General features: G+C 50.3%; 1 protein-coding gene and 1 long non-coding RNA gene across 2 annotated transcripts; one reads left to right on the top strand and one right to left on the bottom strand.

Annotated features, from left to right (window-relative positions):
* The first annotated feature begins 93 nt into the window (after window positions 1-93).
* LOC308502335 lies at window positions 94-7721 on the top strand. Its single transcript, XR_013994023.1, has 3 exons — window positions 94-528; window positions 6134-6181; window positions 7289-7721. It is a non-coding gene; the product is annotated as an uncharacterized lncRNA (long non-coding RNA).
* Window positions 7722-11890: 4169 nt separating this feature from the next.
* Window positions 11891-16330, bottom strand: LOC308502578 (cytochrome P450 2D17-like; the record flags this gene model as incomplete). The annotated part of the gene is made up of 9 exons (XM_081060501.1): window positions 11891-12275; window positions 12374-12515; window positions 12900-13087; window positions 13307-13448; window positions 13642-13818; window positions 14241-14401; window positions 14495-14647; window positions 15323-15494; window positions 16142-16330. 9 exons carry the CDS (start codon window positions 16328-16330, stop codon window positions 12094-12096), a joined length of 1506 nt encoding a protein of 501 aa, XP_080916627.1. The 3' UTR covers window positions 11891-12093.
* Window positions 16331-19559: the final 3229 nt, after the last annotated feature.

The following is a 19559-nucleotide window of genomic DNA, read 5'->3' as shown; positions in this document are numbered from 1 at the left end:
GCCCCCAAACTCCAGGGGTGGGCGGGACGTTGGCTCTGGGGCTCTCTGATTGGCCAGGAGACCTCTATCTGTGGGAGAAGATCGGCTGGTGGGGGCTGCGGAAGCTCACCGGCGGACACGCGAGCTCGCGCGTGGGACGGCCTAACCGTTGCCCGCCGGCGCCTCCAGGGGGCGCTCGGGCCTCAGGCTGGCCGCCGGGTCGCTAGAGTTGACTCGGCGGTGGGCTGCTGCCTGGTCTCCCAGCGTCCCGCCCGCGAGCTGCCCGCGGCGCTCACGTGGTTGCGCCCCTCGGCCCGCTGGCCTCGCAGAGCTGCCTTGGTCAACTCCCCGGGCTCGGGCCGCGGGTCCCAAGGTGACGGCTGAGGAAGATAATGGCGCCTGGGGTACCGTTGCGCCGGCCTGGCCCCTCTGCGGATTTCCTGCAACTTCTTTGTTTTCTTCTATAAACCAACTCTTTCGAATCGCGGTACAGATGTGAAAGCGCTTTACTGGCCTTTACTTCTCTGCGCTTCTCCACAGCCCTGTGAGGTAGGTTAATCTCAGCAGCTCCATTTTAGACAAAGACATGTTCATCCCAAACTCTGGATCTCTGAAAAACCACCCAGAATTTTGGAGCTGGGAAGAGCCTGAGATCGTCCATTCTGGGTATCTCTTCCCTGGCATTTTTCTTCTGAGGTTATCTCTGAACATGAAGGGGAGCCTAGAAGTGTGAAGGGAAAATAACAACATGACAGGCGATGCACCTAGTCTTCTTAAATCTCACTGATCAGGTAGGCGCTGTTAGCAACCTCATTTGACAGGAGAGGAAACAGGTGGTATGGAGTCGAGGTCACTTGCCATGTTAGGTTCTCACCCCTCTGAGTCCTGCCTGAAGTTCAGGGTCTTTTCTGAAAGTGCAGTTGAGGAGCACCTTGTGAATGGTGGGGAAGGAGCAGGGGGGCCAGGGCTGAGCTGAGCCCTGGACCCTGGAGCCAGCATGGGGTATGGCTCTGCATCTAGCCCAGTCTTTCCCATCTTAAAGGGTGAAACATTTTGATTTTATTTTCCCTTTATTTTAAAATGTATTTGTACATTGAATGGAGTTATACACACACACACACACACATATAAATGATAAAGCATGATAATAAAATGGCAACTTTTGAATCCCACTATCCAACTTAAGAAATGGTGATACAAGTAAGGTTTCTGTAAAGCATACTATGTACCTGGTAACCACTGTTTTAAGTTCTCCAAGCACATTCACTTGTTTAAGCCTTACACCTGTGAGACAAGTGCTGTTTTACCCATCTTACAGATGAGAAAACTGAGACACAGACTAAGTTACTTAAACAGCATTAGGTTGAGACCCAGGTGGCTAGCTCCAGAGTGTGTGCTCTACCGCTCATAGCACTTATATCTACTCGTGTAATTCTAACCTGGTCCATACTCCTGCCTCCTCCAGGAGTAACCACTATCAGGAATTTAGTGTTTAATATTCCTTTTCATAAAAACAAACAAACAAACAAAAAACCAACTCTAAACCCACAAACTGGGAGAAAATATTTGCAAATCATATATTCTATAAGGGACCTGTATCTAGAATATATAAAAGGCTCTTGCAACACATAATTTAAAAAAATAGCTAAATTAAAAATGAGCAAAAGGTGCTAGCCCGGTGGCTCAGGCGGTTAGAGCTCCGTGCTCCTGACTCCGAAGGCTGCCGTGCTCCTGACTCCGAAGGCTGCCGGTTCAATTCCCACATGGGCCAGTGGGCTCTCAGCCACAAGGTTGCCAGTTGGATTCAAGGGATGGTGGGCAGCGCCCCCTGCAACTAAGATTGAACACGGCACCTTGAGCTGAGCTGCCACTGAGCTCCCAGATGGCTCAGTTGGTTGGAGCGCGTCCTCTCAACCACAAGGTTGCCGGTTCAACTCCTGCAAGGGATGGTGGGCTGCGCCCCCTGCAACTAGAAACGGCAACTGGACCTGGAGCTGAGCTGCGCCCTCCACAACTAAGACTGAAAGGACAACAACTTGAAGCTGAATGACACCCTCCAAAACTAAGATTGAAAGGACAACAACTTGACTTGGAAAAATATCCTGGAAGTACACTCTGTTCCCCAATAAAGTCTTGTTCCCCTTCCCCAATAAAATCTCTAAAAAAATAAAAAATAAAAACGAGCAAAGGTGAAGTAGCAGATGAGGATGTGAAGTAGTAGGAATGCTCTCTCATTCATTGCTGGTGAGAATGCAAAATCACACAGCACTCTGGAAGACAGTTTAGCAGTTTCTTACAAAACTAGACATACTTGTACCATATGAGCCAGCAATCACACTCCTTGGTGTTACCCAAATAAATCGAAAACTTGTGTCCACAGAAAATCTGCACATGGATGTTTATATTCATAATTGCCAGAACTTGGAAGCAACCAAGAAGTCCTTCAGGAGGTGAATGAATAAATTATGGTACATGTAGACAATGAGATACTCTTTGGCGCTAGAAAGAAATGAGCTATCAAGCCATTAAAAGACGTAACTGGAAACGTAACTGGATATAACCATGTGAAAGAAGCCCATCTGAAAAGACTGCCTACTTTGTGATTCCAGCTATATGACACACTGGAAAAAGGCAAAACTATGGAGACAGTGAAAAGATCAGTGATTGGCAGAGGCTGGGAGGAGGAAGGAATGAATAGGTTCAACACAGGGTTTTTAGGGCAGTGAAACCATTCTGTATGATATCACAATGCTGGATACATGTCAGTATACATTTGTCCTAACCCACAGAGGGAACCTTAATGTAAACTATTGACTTCAGTTGACAGTGATGTATCAGTGTAGGTTCATTGATTATAACAGACGTACCACTGTGGTGAGGGCTGTCGACAGTGGGTGAGGCCGTGTGTGTGTGTGTGTGTAGGGGGCAAAAGGCATGGGGGAACTCTTTGTACTTTTCACTCAGTTTTCCTGTGAACCTAAAACTGCTCTAAAAATATACTTTTTTAAATTGGAAAAGGATTTGAATAGCTATTCCTCCAAAGAAGATATAACAGATGACCAATAAGTACATGAAAAGACATTCATCATCATTGGTCATTTGGTACATGCAAATCAAAACCATAAGATACCATTTGTCACCCACTAGAACGCCTAGAATAAAAAAGACAGACAATAGTTAGTGTTGGTGAGGATGTGAAGAAGTAGGAACCCTCATACATTGCTGGCGTGAATATAAACTGGTACAGCCACTTTGGGAAACAGTCTGGTAGTTTCTTAAAAAGTTAAACATAGACTTACTACATGATCCAGCAATTCCAACCCTAGGTAGCTACCCAGGAGAAATGAAAACATTTGTCCACGCAGAAACTTGTATGTGAATGTTCATAGCAGCATTATTTACAATAGCCAAAAATAGAAACAACCGAAAAGTCCATCAACTGGAGGGACAAGAAAAAAAGTGGATAAACAAAATGTGGTACATTCATACAATGAAATACTCTTCAGCCAAGATAAACCTTGAAAGCATTATGCTCAGTGAAAGAAGCTAAACACAAAACCCATAGTGGATAATTCCACTTATTGTGAAGGGTTCAGAAAAGGCAAATCTATATAAGCAGAAAGTAGATTAGTGGTTGTAGGGGCTGAGAATGGAAATGAGTGGCTACAGCGTGACATTTCTGTTTAAGCTGATGGAAATGCTCTAACATTAGTGGTGATTGTGTACAACTTTGTAAATATTCTAAAATTAATTGGATTGTACACTTAAATGGGTGAAGGGTAAATTTTATGGTATGTAAGTTATTAGGTTGATGCAAGAGTAATTGCAGTTTTTGTGATTATTTTTAACTTTTTAAACTGCAATTACTTTTGCAACAACCTAATAGATCTCAAAACTGTTAGAAAAAAGGTCTCTGATGATTTTTCAAATATCTAAAGTCCAGTGTATTTTAATGATAGCTTCTTGTTCTCATAACCTTAAAAAAGAAAAGAAAAATCCTCCTTATTAAAAACAATTTTGGAAAATTTGGAAAGGGCAGCATGATACAGAAAGTAAATATCCTCTATGGAATTAGAGGCAATGTGGTATACAGTGAAAAGAATTTTACAGTCAGTCCTTGCTACTACCAGTTTCAAGCTGTATATCAAGTTATCTTTAACACGAGTCTTCATTTCTCTAGTATAAGTGTCCAGGAGTGCAATTGCTGGGTCATATGTTTGTTGTATATTTAGTTGTTTAAGAAACTAGCATTTTGTTTTCAGGGCAACTGTACCATTTTACATTCCCATTAGCAATGTATGAGGGAGATCCAGTTTCTCCACATCCTCTTCTGCATTTGGTACAGCAACATTTTTATTTTAGCCATTCTGCTACTCTGTACGATATCTCGTTGTTTTCATTTGCATTTCCTTAATGGCCGGTGATGTTAGCCAGCCTTTCACATGCTTATTTCCCATCTTATATTCTCTCTAGTGAAATGTTTTTTGTCCACTTTCCAATTAGCTTACATGTTTACCTGTTGAGTTTTGAGAGTTCTTTATGTATTCTAGATACTAGTCTTTTGTCGGATATGTGTTTGCAAATATTTTCTCCCACTCTGTAGCTTGTTTTTTAAATCTTTTCAGCAGGGTCTTTCACCGAGCAAAAGTGTTTAATTTTGTTGAAAGCCAATTTATCATTTTTTTCCTTTTATGGATTGTGCTGTTGCTATCAAATTTAAGAACACTAGCCCTAAATCCGAAGATTTTCTATGATTTTTTTTTAAATTTATGTTTTACATTTAAGTACCTGATCCATTTTGAGTTAATTTTTGTATAAGGTGTTAGATTTAGTCAAGGTTCATTTTTTTTCCCTTAAGGATGTCCAATTACTCCTGAACCATTTGTTGAAAAGCCAGCTTACCTCCATTGAATTGCTTTTGCACCTTTGTCTAAAATCAATTGACAGTATATAGGTCTATATCTGGACTCTATTCTGTTCCGTTTATCTTGACATCAACAATCTCATACTGTCTTGATTACTGTCCAGCTGTTTTTTGGGGTTATTTTAAGAAATTTTATGGCTATTCTAGGTTCTTGGTATTTCCATATGAACTTTAGAAACACCACATTGATTTCAACAACAACAAAAGGTTTGCTAGGATTTTTTTTTATTTTTATTTTTTATTTTTTATTTTTGCTAGGATTTTTATTGCTGGATCTTTAGATCACTTTGAGGGTGGAATTAACATCTTAATATGTTGAATCTTCTGGTGCATGACCATGGTATATCTCTTCATTTATTTAGGTGTTCTTTAATTTCTCTTGGCAGTGTCTTGTAGTGTTTAGTGTACAGGTATCACACACATCTTTTGTCAGATTTTTTCATAGTTTTGATGCTATGACAGATGGTATTTTTAAAAATTTCAATTCTCAATTTTTCGTTGCTATGATATAAAAGTAGAATTGATTTTTATTTTTAGAGCAGTTGTAGGTTCACATTGACTTTTGTATATTGATCTTATATCCTTCTACCTTGCTAAACTCTAACAGCTTTTTGGATGATTCCATAGGATTTTATAATTAATCATATTGTCTGCAAATATGGACAGTTTTACTTCTTCCTTTCTAATCTGGTTGCCTTTTGCTTCACTATTTAAAACTTCCATTTGAATTCAGGGGTAAAGCAAACAGTATTTTACTGTTTAGTATATTATTAGCTGTAGGTTTTTCATAGATATCCTTCATCAAGTTGAGGTTCCCAGCTACTCCTGGTTCGCTGAGAGTTTTTTCAGGAATAGATGTTGTTTTTGTATAATTTTTTAAATGCATCTCTTGAGGTAATCATATGGTTTTGCTTTTTTAGTCTGTTAATCTGGCAAATTATATGGATTGGTTTTTGAATGCTAAACCAACCTGCATTCCTGAGGATAAACTCCTTTGGTACTGATATATTATCCATTTTATATGTTGTTGGTTTCAATTTGATAAGATTTCGTTAATAATATTTGCATCTATGTATAAGGGATGTTGAGCTGTAGTTTTCTTCTAGTCTCATTCTGGTTTTGGTATCAAATAATGCTGCCCTCGCAGAATGAATTGGAAAGTATTCCCTCCTGTTTTTATGTAATAGTTTGTGCATAATTTATGTTATTTCTTCCTTAAAAATTTGGCAGAATTCACTGGTGAAGCTAAATGGGCCTGGAGTTTTCTTTGTTGGAAAGGTAAATAAATTCAATGTCTTTAATAGATATAGGATTACCCAGGTTATATATTTCTTCTTGCATGATCTTTGGTACTTTGTGTCTTTTAAAGATTTTCTCCATTTCATCTATATTGTCCAATGTATTGGCAAAATATTCCCTTATTGTCATTTATTGTCTATAGAATCTGCATCGATGTCACCTTCATGATTCTTGATACTGATCATTTGCCTCTTATTTCTTTTTTCCTAATCTACTCTATCTAGAAGATTGTACACTTTGTTGATCTCACAAAGCCAGCTTTTGGTTTTATTGATTTTTTTCTGTTGATTTTCTATTTCATTTATTTCCACTCTGACCTTTTTTATTTCCTTTCTTGTGCTTACTTTGGGTTTCATTTGCTATTCCATTTCTATTTTCTTAGGGTAGAAACTGAGGTCATTGAGTTGAGACCTTTCTTATTTTCCAGTATAGATATTTTAGTGTTATAAATTTTCCTCTGTGTATTGCTTCAGCTGTATCCCACGAATTTTGATATTTTTTCATTTTCATTCAGTTCAAAATATTTTTAACTTTCTTTTTGACTTTTAATTTTACCCATATATTAATTAAATTTGTGTTGTTTAGTTTCCAAATACTTGGGGACTTTCCAGGGACGTTTCTACTGATTTCTAATTTAATTCTACTGTGGTTAAAGAACATACCTGAAATGACGTTAATCTTTCCAGATTTACTGAGACTTGTTTTATGGTTGACAATATGGCATATATTGGTTAATATTTCATGTGTATGTGAAACTCAGGCATTCTTCAGTTTTAACCATCCATAGCTTTGTAATTATTATTTAGTTACATTTATAGTAATTTGGACAGGGTAGAAGTTATTCTCTTGAATCAGAAGATGTCTGTTTGAGGTCTTCAAGCTCCTCAAGGGCAGGCTCTGTGTACTGTTTCTATCCCTTTGGCATTATTTCTGGCCCAAATGGAGGCTCAGCAGACACTCTTGGATGAATGGATGACACTTAGAAATTGTCAGGCTGTGTTCTTGTTTTTGATTCAGAAAATATGCTTATTATGTTATGTGACAAGACTGAGTCTTACATACTTTTGTGTCTTTGTGTCCCTACAGAACTTTGTACAGAGCTTGGCACGTTGTTCATACTCAGGCAGTGCTGATGGCATTGAATGGAACTGAAAAGATACCTACAAAGGTGCTGCCTCTGAATAGTGGGGACTTAAAGCCATCCGGAGGCAACTGACACACTTCGTGGCAAAGGTTGGAGAGGTTGTCATGTCATAAAGCCCATAAGACATGATGTTACACATGGAGACCAATGTCCTAGTGAAAGGGAGGGGGTGTGCACTGGAATCCCAGACTTAACTGGCTCCAGTGCCCTTCTCAGGCTCGCTCCTGGAGTCCAAGGGAAGGTGAACAGGCTGCCTGGATACTAATAGTGTCAAAGGATACTCTGCAAATTGCTAACGTCGTCAAGGTTGGCGTCGTTATTAGTAAGAGGCTTGAAACGCCACCCTCAATAAACCACCTAAGTGGTGAAAATTGTCTCTATGACTCCTACCTACCTTTTCCGCTTCCTTTTCTATTTGGCATTCCCCTTCTCCTCCTTTTCTCCTCTTCCTTCCTCATTTCCTCTCCTTTCCTCCTGCAAACCTCCTCTCAGGAAAAGCCTGGTAATTTCACTCACGCAAAGATTAAACACTGCTAGCAGTGTTCCCAGAAAGGATGATTGAGGGGAAGGCACGTACTGCAGTGTCCTGCAGAGAGATGAGTGAGCTAAGGCCTGCAAAGGGCCCACTGGAGTTCGTGACCAAGAGCATATTGGTGACTCTGGTGAGACGGGTCTGGTGGGGACAGAAACATATTGAGGTGGGCAGTAGAGTGAGGGAACGATAGAGAGGAGTGACGATATCCAGTGTAGACAGCTCTCTCAAGGAGACTGGTATGAAGGGTAGGGGACAGTAGGACCGTGGCTGCAGAAGGGATATGGGTTCAGGAGAAAAGAGCTTTTTTTAATGGAAGAGATCATTGATGTGTTTACATGCTGATAGGAAGGAGCCAGAAGAGAAGGAACGGCTGAATATACAAGTGAGAGAGGAAAGAGACCCCCAAACCCCCAGGATGCGAGAAGACCAGTGGGAATGCCGTACAGGGTGGGGGACACGTCTCACAGAGGAGAGGGCAGTGTCCTCCCCGAAGAGGAAATGGCCTGTGAGAAGCAGAGAACACAGGTGGGTTGGGTGGCAGCGAGTCAAGGGAACTCCCATCCAGTGATTCCTGTGTTCTCTGCTGAAAGCAAAGGAGGCGGAGGTGGGTTTGGAGGTTTAAAGAGAGATTCTGAAGTAGTACGTGAGGGGAATGGGGAGCTGACTTGGGCAACAAAGCTCCCTGGGCCACGTGGACGGCGTGGCTCACACTGGAGACCTTGACTTTACAATGATGTGAATTTATAGGAATCCTGACACTGACGGTGGGATTCCAGACAGAGAGGATATTTTCAGGAGGCCCTGGGATTTCCCCAGTACTCCCAAAATTATTCCCAGGATGCTGCATAACCTGGAAAATACGTTAAAGTTTCGGTAGTTTTTAATCATTATTATTTACTATTGTATTTGCCACCTGCATTGGGGACATTTTATTTTACTTTATTTTATTTTATTTTTTTCATAAATTTATTTATTTATTAGTTTCAGGTGTACAAAACAAGGTAATACTTAGACGTTCATCATCCATATCCCTCACACTGTGAATCCCCCTCCCCCCATCCACCATCCCTCCGACCCCACACCGAACCATCACATTATATATATAAAATTATAGTTGGCATTCATTAATGTCCAGCCTCTGGTGTCCAATGCCATGATCAGGTATCCACAGCATCCCTGAGGTGGTCTCATTGGGGACATTTTAATCCAAATGTTCAATAGAGCTAAATCTTCTTCCTTAATCCTATACCAACCCCCTTTTCCTGTTCTGAAACACTTTTTTAAAATTTTATCTTCTATACTGTGAATTTTTCGTTTCCATTATTGTGTTCTATGTTTGTTTTTCAAGATGTAGAGGTCAGTGTTAGAACAGTCCTATTTCAGAGCCCATCCTTGTTTCATGAATGCAAAGCTTTATCACTCTAAAGACATCAATTACCATTTGTTGAAGTTTTCCTCTAATCCCTGGTAGTCTTTAGGTGTCTGAGGTGCAGGCATTAACAGTGGACCAGTGTGCAGCTGAGTCCTTAGATGTCACCTCAGCCTTCCCTCCCACCTCCTCTCTCTCCTTGTCATACAGACCCGAGGGGAGACATAAGGCCAGTGTGGGGGCCGATGGATAAGTGCTACCCTGTGATTACGAGGGGGGTAAGAGATGGGGACCCTTCTTTCCCCGGAGTGGGGTGTCCATCGTGGCACCCTTGGTAGACACAGTGAGAGGTCGGGCCGTGCAGGGAAGGACTCCCAGTCACTCATAGGTGTGTTTCCTTCTGTGGAGACGCAAAGTCAACAGTGGGAAGAAGCAACCTCCGGGGTAAGTGAGGTCTTCCCTAGAAAGGCCCAGGGCTGAGGTCTCTCCTGTCAGAGCGCCGTGAGAGCCAGGGATACCCCACTCGTGGCAGGAAGTCGCAGGGATAGTGGCATTGCCCCCTCCAGGAAACTCGCACCCTACCACAGCTCGAGCTGAGAAGGGAAGGACTTCCCTGGAAGAAAACAAAGAACTGTACACACCCCGTGTGGAGAACGGGAGGGATGAGGCATTCGGGGGGCCTTTACGGCCATATTATGCCCACTTATCCCTCCTGTCTGGCCATGACCGCCAAGGCGACAGGAGGACTGAGTGGTACTAGGCCCAAGGTGCCCTGTGTCCTTTGTCAGGATGAGGGGGACATGAGTTCCCAGGGAAGGAAGGAGCCAGCACCACTGCTGCTGGGAAGGAAGTGGCTGAAGAGGTGACAGGGCCCCCCGGCTGGGAGGTAAGGAAGCCTGGTGCCTCAACCAGAAGGTCTCCATGGTTGGTCCTGAGGTGCCCCAGAGCACAGCAGGGTGGGGAGGCCATGGAGCAGGAGGGCGGCATCGGCTGGGGGACCCCCAAGGTGACGGGGCCAGACCTCCATCCCAGTGCAGCAACAGCTCTTGGGAGCTGAGAGGAGCAAACATGGCGTCAGCACAGTGGGTCCGAGGCCTGGCCTCCCGACCTCCTGTGAAGGGAGGCCTCAGCCTCCCCAGGTGCAATTCGTAGGACCTGTCTCATCCCCTCTGTGCCTCTTCTTCCCAGGGAGATAACAAGGCCCGAGAGGAGATTGCTGTGTATTTTTCTCGTAAGACAGCGGACATCAGCGTGCTGTAGCAGGACTGCCACCCTTGTGAGTCTCAGTGACCCTCTCAGACCCTCCTGCCCCAGGGAGGAGAGACGTCCGGGTAGCCAGGTGCCCTGAACTTCTGGAAGGAGCCGCCCTGTCTCCTGCTTCCTTCCTGCGTGGCAGGACTGCAGGTCGCCCCCTGGGGCTGGAAGAACCCGGTATCAATGCGGACCTGCTCCTCCTGCAGCAGTGGGTGCTGGGCCCTGGGAAAAGGTTCCTTCAGCAAAGGACCCACAGGGCATGCCTGTTTGTGCTTTCCAGAGGCCTCTGAGGTGGAGAGCAAGGAGGGAAGGCCCAGGGACTGGGTCCCCCAGCTCCTGAGGAAGCTCTGGCTGGGCTGGTACCCAGCCTCTGATATCCCCAAGACTCGGATCCACGGAAAACAAACTGTCCAGTAAATGTACAAGGTGCTGCCTCTGTGGCCCCAATGCGTCCGTTCAGGGCCTCACAGCCTCACAGACCCAGTGTGGCCCCATCCACACGCCCTGTCCCAACACCTCCTGCCACCAAGCCTGACATGACAGTAGGTCTCAGGAGAGGCCGAGGGGACGCTGGTGGCCTTCCAACTGCATGCCTTGCACCTGCTGAGGGACAACCACGGTCCCTGAATGCTGAGAGTTGGGGCGCACCCTGTCTTGAGGGTATTTACGTAGAAGACACTCGGGGATCTCCTGTCAGAGATCCTCCTGTGTGGGGTCATCTGACAAAAGGGGCTTCTGCCCTGAGCATCACTTGTCACCACCTGTTACCTAAACGTACCAGGGGGTTCCCAACTCAGGTATTTAGAAACCCTTAGGTGGTGCTCATGTGCTCAGTGCAGAACCAGCCCATGTGGGGGTGGGCACAGGTGGAGGACGGCGGGCTAGTACGGTCACAGCCCCAGTCAGCAAAGGAAGACAGGACCCAGCAGCCATCTCGTGCAACTTTCTCTTTGGCTGGAGGGGAAACAGAAGCCCAGGGTCACACAATATTGTGGCATTGCAAGGACTAGAGTCCAGGTATCCTCCTCCAAGTTCCCCATGTGGCCTCGTCTTCCTGGAGCCACCACATGGTCACATGAGTCCCAGCCTCCCTGAGTTACCACCATTTGGGCTGCCATAGATGGAGTGGGGAGCAGACTTGATGGTGTGGCGGAGCTCTGGCTGTGGTGAAGGGTGGGTGGCGTCAGGCCTGGGCTGTGGGCATCCAGGCTGAGTGAGGCCCCTCCCATCCCACCAGGGCCTGACTGATAACACTTAGCAGCCCAGTCTGGCTCACCCAGCAGGAGGCAGGGCCTACGTGTAGATATCCTCTCCAAGCCAAGTAACTAGTGTTGGGGGTCCATGGGTGAGTAGGGCTAAGCTGTCACTTCCTGAGCCTGAGTATACCCATCTTTCAAGTGGGGTCAAATGGCAGGTAAGATGGATAAGGCAGGGGAGGTGGGGCTGGCCCTGGGGAGGCTGCTGAGGCTGCAGCACTGCCAGGGGCGGGGAAGAGACCTGAGTGGGACTCAGAAGCAAGGCTGGAGCCACCAGACTGGTTTATTGGACATCAGGGCCCGAGAAGAGAGGGCTGGGGATTGGTGTCCCCTCTAGCGGGGCACAGCACAGAGCTGGTAAGGGGTCGGAGTCACCAGGAAGACAAAGACGTTGTGGTGGTCGCTGGGGCGGGGCTGCCCAGCAGGTACCGAGAAGCTGAAGCGCTGCAGGAGGCAGGTGAAGAAGAGAAAGAGCTCCATGCGGGCCAGGGGCTCCCCAAGGCATGAGCGGCGGCCTGTCAGTGGGTATGGGGGTGCTCAGTGAGACTGGGCCCCAATTCCACCACCCAGACTCCCTCAGGAAGGTGCAGTGACCCGGGCACCCCACAGGCACCTGCTGAGAAGGGTATGAAGGCTGAATGCTTGACAAAGTGGCCCTGGGCATCCAGGAAATTCTCCGGGTGGAAGCGGAAGGGCTTCTTCCAGACAGTCTCGTCCTTCAGCACCGACGACAGGTTGAAGACAAGTGTCGTCCCCTGGCAGAAGATGCCTGACATGGTGGGATCTGGGCTGGCAGATGCTGAGGCCCCAGCCACAAGCACATATGGGAACATAGACACTGCCTGGTACACACGTGTCCCGGCCCCCTCCCTCCCCATGGCAGCCAAGTGCATGCACGGGCTCCTCCAACACACTGTGACACATCTTAGTTTGTCTTCTCCACCCAACTGGGGGCTCTGAATGGACAGGGCCGGCCCTGCCTCTGCTCTGCCCTACACCCTGCCAGGCTGGGACAGCCAGTGCCTGTGGAAATGAAGATGGGGGTTTGGGGTCCAGCCCTGGCCCCAATGCCAGTGGCCATAGTGGACCTACCAGATGGCAGATGGTATTGGGCTGGACGATGAGGGCCACAGGCTTACCTTGGGGATATGGAAGCCCTGCACTTCAGTGTCACGGGACGTCATGTGGGGCAAACCCAGCGGGATAATGTCTGCAAAGCGCTGCACCTCATGGACCACAGCCATGGTGAAGTGCATGCGGGCCTGGTCCGCCATCTCTGGTCGCCGTCCCTGCCCTATGACCTCATCGATCTCTTGCTGGACACGGCCTGGATAGACAAGCATCCCGGGAGCAGTCAGACAAGGGCTGCGCTCTGACCTCCTCCTGACTCCTGTGGCGGGCAGTGCCACCTGGAGGAGGAGGTACTGGGACATGAGAGCTGGGACCCAGACTCTGCTCAGAGCTCCTGGTAGCGAAACCAAGCTCAGGGAACCCAGGGTGACCCTTTCCCCCTAGCCATCCCGCCCGGGCCCCAGGCTGGGCTCACGCTGCACGTCCGGGTGCAGGATCATGAGCAGGAGGGCCCAGGCCAGCGTGGACGACGTGGTCACCATCCCGGCAGCGAACAGGTCAGCCACCACCAGCCGCAGGTTTTCGTCACTGAAGCTGCTCTCGGGGTTCCCCTTAGCCTGGGCCATGCAGAGAGGGTGGGCTCACGGCAGAGGGAGGAAGCCCCCAATTGGCCTCTCGCCCCAGTCTGCACCCAACATCCTGGGGACCTGATCACTGGGAGACACACAGGTCCGCCCCCCCTTGCCCGGGCTCACCTCATGGGACCCTCAACCCACACACCCCAGCCGCGTCCCTGCAGCCGCCCCTCACCTTCTCCACCTCAGCGAGGTAGGCATCAGCCAGGTCTCGGGGTGGCTGGGTGGGGTCCCAGGTCGTCTTGTGCTCGGCGAGCAGCTCATCCACCAGGGCCATGAAGCCCTTCTGCCCTGGGAAGACCTTAGCGGCCATCCCCGGGATGTGCAGGATTGCAGGGACCACGTTCAGCACCTGTGCAGGCCACAGATGTGGGGCCCCTGGTCATCTTCTGCGCTCAGGTGTTCCCCGTGACCAGGCAGGTCCCAGGCTCCTCCAGGGTGTTGCCACCATTGCCCTGGTTCCTCCCTAAGTGGCCCTGCCTGGGCTGCCAGAAGGATAAACCTAAAATCTCTACTTCAGGGGTCTGTGGCTTCCAGTGAAGGAGGCACAGGTTCTTTATCGGTGTCCTGGGGCCGGCAGATCCTGGCTCTTCTCTCCCATCTCTTTGTCTGCACTCTCCCCACCTCAGGCCTTTCCTCTTGCAGTGTCTCTCCTGGAAAGCCGTTTCTCCGAGGCCCCTCTATATACATTCTTTTCATAGAGACCCATTGCAGGAGGAGTTCTGCCTTCAAGGGGCTGGCCCAGCAGGGCCCCTTGTCGCCTCACTCCCCCACCTGGTACAGGAATCCCGACTCCTCCTTCACTGCATCCTGTAGTAGGTCCAAGAGCTTGAGGAAGCGCGGGTCCTTGTACTCGAAGCGGAACCCATAGATTAGAGAGGTGATCACGTTGCTCACCGCTTTATTCAGGAGGGCGTCGGGGTTGAAGGGGTTTCCTGGGAGAGGACAGTGCAGATCGGGGGGTCGCCTCCATCTGCTTTCCCAGCCTCTCCATTCCTGTCTCCTGCCTCTCAGCCCCAGTAACTCACCGGCCTGGTCCGCGAAGGCGGCGCAGAGGTAGGTGGCTTCCTCGGTCACCCACTGCTCCAGTGACTTCTTGCCCAGGCCGAGGTTGCGCAGGGTGGACACGGAGAAGCGCCGCTGCTCGCGCCACGCTTTCCCGTAGCGCGCGAGGATCACCCCTGCGTTGGGGGAAGAGGGCGTGGCTCGCTTGTGGCCTGGCCCCGCCTCTGCCCGTCCAGGTTGTGCGCGGGCTCTCCAGTCCGCTCTAGCAGAGTCGGGTCCAGGCCACGCCCCCATCCCAAGCCCCGCCCATGTAAGTGTAGGTTCCGCCCTTCCCTCTTCACACCGTCTCACCCCTTTTGGGTGTGGCCAGGCTCCCGCTTGGCCCACAGTGAGTCGTCCTCCACCCCACCAAGTACCGCCCATTTTGACACCCCTTTCAGGAGGGGACAGGTCGCACTCTGTCTACCCACACTGGTCGCCGGCTCACAGCCTGCTGAGGGCAGGTCTTGACCTCACTTCCTGCTCTGCCCTCTCTGACCCCCTCCCCCATTTGGGTACATTCCTGTCCTCCCTCTGTCCTGCCCACACTGACTTCATCCTCCTGATTCCCGCCCACCCTGGCAACCTCTTACATCTCACTGTTGCCCTGGCCGGTCCTCTCTAGGTAAGGCACCCCCCTACATCCTTCTTCCCCACCCTTAAACCAAGCTCCCTCTCCACCTGAGGCTCCTTCAAATTTGCTGACTCTTCCCTGCAATGCATGTCCAGGATCCTGCCTCTGTTGTACTCTGTCCGGTCTCATGTCACTCCTGGACATTCCCTGCCGGGCCACAGTCTCCCCCTCCGCTTGCCTCTGAATCGCTGCCCGAAACCCAGGTGTTCGTAGACGGGCATAGGTGGCCGGTCCGATGTGTCCTCACTTTGGTTCACCAGTGCCTCTTGCACGGCCGCTGGACCATTGATGACGATCACGGGCGTCCAGGCCAGCTGCAGGCTGAACACGTCCCCGAAACGGCGCCGCAGCTGCAGGTGGAGTGTGGGGGTGTTGGTTAAGTCCAACCCCACACTCCTGGCCCTAACCCTGGGGGATGCCCGAGCCATCAGCAGCTAAGGGTACAAGTACTTTATCTGGCCTTGTGACCCTGTGGGTCACATCTTCCATCGTCAGACCACACGTTGGATCATACCACCCAGCTATGACTTTGCAAAAATTGTCGGTAGGCCAAGTAAATATCCCATTTTGCAGGTGAAGAAACTGAGGTTAATAGAGATGAGAACTGAGGCCAGAAGACCCACAGCAACAAAAGATGTGAACCCAGTCACTACCTCTCTCAACCTCCCTTTCCTAATTTAAAAGGGGCTCATGACTGGACTGGACTCCCCGATTTTCAAGACCTTTCCTCCTGATGTAACCAGAAGGGAGTGCAGCTCACAGTTTCAGCTGGATTCCAAACATGCTGCCAAGTCCCACCCCCCTCTACAGGCCTTTTCACTCTGTACCTTTGAAAAACCCAAACAGTTAGTTCTTCAGGCCTGGCCCTAATGCCCTGCCTCAGGAAGCCTCTCCCAACTGCCTCCTCTTCTGGGCTCCTCTCTTGTTCTAGCCTCTGTCTTCAGCCCCTACCCACTTCTCTCCCGCCAGGTGTAGTCCACCCTGCAACTATCCTTACCTGGTTAATACTGAAAAGCATGTTCTGGTCGTCCAACTGCAGCAGATTGCCCACCCCAGGCAGGGATATGGGGCCCGGTGGGTAGCGTGCAGCCCAGCGTGGGCGCCGGTGCATGAGATCCACCAGGAGCAGGAAGATGGCCCCAACCAGGGCCAGAGAGACCAGAGAATCCCACGTCACCAGTGCCATGGCTGCCTCGCTGCCCACTGGACTCCTCTGGGCTCACTGGCACCTCTCACCACACCAGGCTTCTAGAACCAGGCCAGGCAGCTGTGAGCTTGACCAGCCTGGACCCTGTTTATAAAGGGAGCTGAGACTGGCCTTTCCCCTCTGCGTTGAGCCAATGTGTCTGGGTGATGTGCTGTCAGAGGACATAGGGAGGGACCTGGGAAGGTAGGTCCAGGGGTGGCCACAGAGGTCCTGTCAATCCAGTCCTCACCAGGTGCTGTCCTAGGGAAGGGTTGTGGAGACAAGAAGTCCACCCCCACCTGACTCCCCAGCTCTGTACAGGCGCCGAGGAAGAACCAGGGGTCTTCAGACTTGATCCTGCCACCCACTCCCATTAGGCTCACTCAGTGTGGTCATAGCCTTGTCCTCAGAACATGTCCCTGCCTTTCCATGTCACCTGCCTCCTCTTGAGTGGCCTTCACCTCCCAGGCTTGTCACTGGCCCTTGCGTGGCATTATAGGGAGGGCACAGTGATCACAGGGACATCGGGGAGGTGGGATGAAGTTCTGGGTGTCCCCTCACTTCATACTAGAGCACTCCACACACAAAGTACTCACCCATTTACACACACTTCCCAGGTTCTCACATACTGACACACACTCACAGGCACACATTTACAGACCCACACAACACATGCACACCCAGCACCAAGTGTCCTAGTTCTCAGTGGGCCCGTGGTTACCTGGCTGTGACCCCCACCCTGGCCTCCAGGCTGCTGGCAGTGATGCTGAGGACCGTCACCAGGCTGGCTGCTGGCCCAGTGCCCTGGGTTTCACCCTGTCGTGGCCGTGACACGGTTGAATCTGGGGGTGGGGAGGCAGCGTTGTTTTCAGAGCTCCCTGGTCTCCCTGACAAGCCCGTTGGGTGGGCCGAGGACCCCTTCCTTGCCTAAGTTACAAATTGGTCTTCACTCTCCTAGCTCCGTGACCACCCAGGTGATAAATCTCCTTGGTGCCTGTGTCCACTTTCCTGACTCAGAGAAATGTGGGGTGGGCATTTCCTTGTTGACGGAGCTGTCAGTAAGGTCAGGGGTCTAGGGTGGCTTAGCATAGGCTGTGACTGTCCCCAGAGGAGGGCCTGCTTCCTCCTCCTCATAGCCTTTGTCCTGGAACACCAGCTGCTCAAGCTCTTTCTGGAAGACAAGGGGATGGAAACCAGGTGGGGACGATGTAATTTCCTGTCGCCCTCACGGGGCTGTGGAGGACCACAGGACTGGGGTCTCGGCCTCTCCCTTTGCCGGCCTCAGGCCTCCTCCCTCTCAGAGGCCAGGTCCCCCAGGCTGCACCGCCACCCCTTCCCACCCTGATTCTGTGTTCCCTCAAGGAAAGATGCAAACCTCAGGACCACCCCTCGCCAGAACGGGCCCTGCCAGGCTGGCATTGTGGCTACCAGGCTGTCCCTTACTCAGCCTCTCGTCCCCTCCAAGCAGAGGGGTGACCACATAAGGCCACTCCGTGCAGTACTCTGCCTCCTCCTTCTACAACAGTAAAAGGGGCGGTATTGGAGTTTTGAAATCAGTGAGGCTCATGGGAATTCTGAGGCATAGGCCCACTGAAATGCAAAGGGGCTGGTGCCCAGAGGGTGGAAATGGGCATTTCCTGGGTAGGGTCGGGCCCTCTCACCCATCCCAGGCGGATGTGAGGCAAGCTCACATTCTGGAAACAAGTGGAGTAATCCTAGGTGTTGGAAGTGCTCTCCCCCAGCTGATACAGGACCCCATATTTGCCCAGTTCTCTCCTTCATTCCCCAAAGAAAGAAGACATCCTCTGGGTATTGGTTTTCAATGAAATGTCTGCAAATCCTGCTTGGTGAGTGAATGTTCTCTCCCCTACCCGAATTCCCTCATCCCACTCTTCTGTCAGGCCCACACCCACGCCCAGAGGGTGTAGCTTGCTGGGGCCCAGCTGGGCTCTGCCTGATCTTGCATGGCTAGGGCTTGGATTTGTTCGTCCCATGCTGGACATCTCAGGCGATGGGAGCTGGGCTGGGCACTCACAGCAATGTGGGAGGTTGAGGGTGAACCCCGCTCCCAGGTGCTCGTGAACCAGGAGGAGTGCGAAGTCAGAGAGGCAACATGCCAGGCCAGCGGTGTGGGGACTGCTTTGAGAGGACATTCACCCCCGGCTGGCGCAGGTATTTGTGGGATGACTTCATGGAGGACTTTGGCTGACCTGACACTCCCCCAGACTGGCAGGTATTTGTGGGATGACTTCATGGAGGACTTTGTCTGGCCTGGCAATCACTGATGGCCAAGGTGACCTCACAGTGGGTCCAAAGCACCACTGCAAAGTCCTGGGCAGGGGTTACTGACAGTCGGAGGGAGGCAGCTTGAGACGGGGGCTACAAGCCTGTCTGAGGACTCGATTGTGGGGAACCGAGGTCCCTTGGCCTCCAGGAGGCAGGGAGACAGTTTTGAGGCCCCTCAAGACCAGGAGGGAAAGACCACAGGCTCATGTGGAAGTCTTGGATGCAGCCTGCGGGTCTGTCTTCTGGCCTGAGGTGAATGTTCCTGTCCCAGGGGGACAGACTGTCCTAGAGCCAGGTGGTGTCAGCCAGGTGGGCAGGATGGTCTGAGTGTGTGTCACACAGTTCCCTCAATGAATTGCCGTTACCTACCCTTTCTTTTGGATGTCATGCCCTCCTCAAGCAGTCACCCTAAGGGAGATATGCAGGGCAGTGACAGACATGCTTGTCATTCAGGCGCCGCTTACAGGACTGGCAGCCACGCGGAAAACCTGCAGTCACGAGGCCTGTGGCCTCTGCCTTCATTGCACAACTGCACCTTCTGTTGATCCGGCATTCGCGTGCCAGGCAGTTGTTCACTCGAGTGTCCTCCCCACAGCTCTCTAAGGCAGGTGGCTTTGTGGTCCCCAAGGCTCGGAGGAGTCTCAGGGGTCACCACAGGACGTCAAAGTCACAGAGCAGCATGAGGGGCCCATCTCAAATCGCTCTGAGCTCCTGTTCTGCACCATTTGGGCATAAACTATACCGGCCAGCAAGTCACTGGGATTTGTTATTTTAGAAACACACCCTGTCCGTTCTTCCCTGGCTTCTGCTCAGGTGAAGCTGCTGGGGAAAGAGACGTCAGAACCCTCCCCCGCGCCCCTCCGTGCCGACCACGCATGTCACAGGCGGTCGGTCACCTGCACAGGGGTCCTGTGCGACCTGGGAGTGAGTCCAGGGTGACGTC

This window comes from Rhinolophus hipposideros, assembly GCF_964194185.1.
Source record: "Rhinolophus hipposideros genome assembly, chromosome: 9".
Taxonomy (NCBI): domain Eukaryota; kingdom Metazoa; phylum Chordata; class Mammalia; order Chiroptera; family Rhinolophidae; genus Rhinolophus; species Rhinolophus hipposideros.
This window is presented reverse-complemented; position numbering and strand designations above follow the sequence as displayed.